This window comes from Eurypyga helias, unplaced genomic scaffold, assembly GCF_000690775.1.
Source record: "Eurypyga helias isolate BGI_N326 unplaced genomic scaffold, ASM69077v1 scaffold39236, whole genome shotgun sequence".
NCBI lineage: Eukaryota > Metazoa > Chordata > Aves > Eurypygiformes > Eurypygidae > Eurypyga > Eurypyga helias.
The window spans coordinates 331-2,221 of NW_010256674.1; the positions used below are offsets into that span (position 1 = coordinate 331).

Below are 1,891 nucleotides of genomic sequence, written 5' to 3' on the forward strand. Positions count from 1 at the left end.
CACCAGCCCCCCCGGGGGAGAGAGCTTGATGGCTAAGCTGCCTGCCAGCTACGCGGCGCCGATGGGACCGTGTCCCTGCTCCGTGCTGGCACCCCGTTTCACTTTGCTCCCTCCCACCGCTGCTCCCCTGCCATCCTCGTTACACCTCACTCTGTCCCTCATCCCGCTCCTTCCTCTGCCTTCTGGCAGGGATAATTGGGAAGAAACACGTTGGGCCTGAGGCCGTCTACCCCTTCGACTTCGCCTACACGGAGGAGAACAGTTCGGTCTTGCAGGTTGGCAGAAACATCACTCGAATCAAAGCGCTCGTCCGGCGGTTCCTGCGGAGCCAGGATGAGAGGTGAGACCCACCCTGCGGCCCTGGGATGGGCTGCGAGGGGGCACGGCCGAGGGGAGGGAAACCATCCCAGTTGGTGACAAATAGGACCTTGTCTCTGGGTCACCCCATAGCCAGAAGCCTGGATTAGGTGGGAATTCTGCTGAGCCCAGCTCAGCCCTGCACAGCCCAGGGTTGGTCTCGAGGGGTGTGGGCAGCCCTTTGCTACCCCCCTCCACCCTCTCCACCTCCAGGCCTTTCTTCCTCTACGTTGCCTTCCATGACCCCCACCGCTGCGGGCACTCCCAGCCCCAGTACGGGCCCTTTTGTGAGAAATTCGGCAACGGAGAGAGCGGCATGGGCTGGATCCCGGACTGGAAGCCACAGCTCTACCGTCCGGAGCAAGTGCAGGTGAGAGCATGTGGGGCTGCTTGAGGCTCTATGGGGCTGCGTGGGGCTCTATGGGGCTGCGTGGGGCTCTATGGGGCTGCGTGGGGCTACAGGGGGCTGCGTGGGGCTCTATGGGGCTGCATGGGGCTACAGGGGGCTGCGTGGGGCTCTACGGGGCTGAGCGGGGCTGCCGCGCTCAGCTCCCCCACTGGGATGGGGAAGAGGATCAGAGGAAAAGGAAAGGCAAGACACAGGTTAAGAACAATTTAAAATTGAAAATTAAAGCAATAAAATAATAATACTACTACTAACATGTAATGAAAATACTACTAGTACTATGTAATGAAAATACTACTAGTACTATGTAATGAAACTACTACTATTACTAATAATAATATGTAATAAAAATAATGGAGAAAACCCCACAACGGCTCACCACCAGCTGACCAGTGCCCAGCCAGTCCCCAAGCAGCCAGAGCCAGAGTGAGCCAGAGCCCAAGAGACCTGAGAGTCGGGACCCTGGCCCACTCCTCCCAACTTACACACTGAGCGTGAGGTTGATGGCATGAAACGCCCCTTTGGTCACAGTTGGGGTCAGCTGTCCTGGCTGTGTCCCCTCCCAGCATGTTGTAAAGAAGCCGGGAACAGAGGGGCAGGATTGGAAACTGCATGTGAATGTTGACTCAGTGTAAACATTGCTGGGCAACAGCTACGGACATTAGTATGTGTTCAACCTTTCCCTCAGCACAAATCCAGACCCTGGCCTCATACTGTGAGGAAAATTAACTCTATCCCAACCAAACCCAGCAGGATGGGGCGGGAAGGGGGGCACATAGGGCCTGCATGCGACAGCAGCCTCCGCCAGAACCAGAGTGGCTGCAGGCTGGACCCTCTCGGTCACTGCTGTCAGCGTTATGGGCGAGAGCTGGCGAAAGCCACCCCGGCGTAGCCACGACCTCCCTCCCCGTGACTGCCACTTGCCCCTTCTCCCTTTAGGTTCCACACTTTGTTCCAGACACGCCGGCTGCCCGGGCAGACCTGGCAGCCCAGTACACAACCATCGGGCGCATGGACCAAGGTAGGAGCCGCGGGAGCCAGGTTGGCCCCCCAGGAGCGCTGCGGTCCCTCCTGCCGCCCCCCTTAGCTCTGCCCCTCCATCCGCAGGGATCGGGCTGGTCCTGGAGG

The 1,891-nt window shown here is 58.9% G+C and overlaps 1 protein-coding gene across 1 annotated transcript in view; it reads left to right on the forward strand.

Annotated features, from left to right (window-relative positions):
• SGSH (N-sulfoglucosamine sulfohydrolase) overlaps positions 1 to 1,891 on the forward strand; it is a gene marked incomplete at both ends in the record, with an annotated part of 2,387 nt that overhangs the window by 324 nt on the left and 172 nt on the right. Inside the window, 4 exons of the mRNA XM_010153747.1 lie at positions 190 to 340; positions 571 to 727; positions 1,703 to 1,784; positions 1,871 to 1,891. Coding sequence (XP_010152049.1) covers positions 190 to 340; positions 571 to 727; positions 1,703 to 1,784; positions 1,871 to 1,891 — 411 coding nt within the window. The remainder of the gene's footprint in view (positions 1 to 189; positions 341 to 570; positions 728 to 1,702; positions 1,785 to 1,870) is intronic.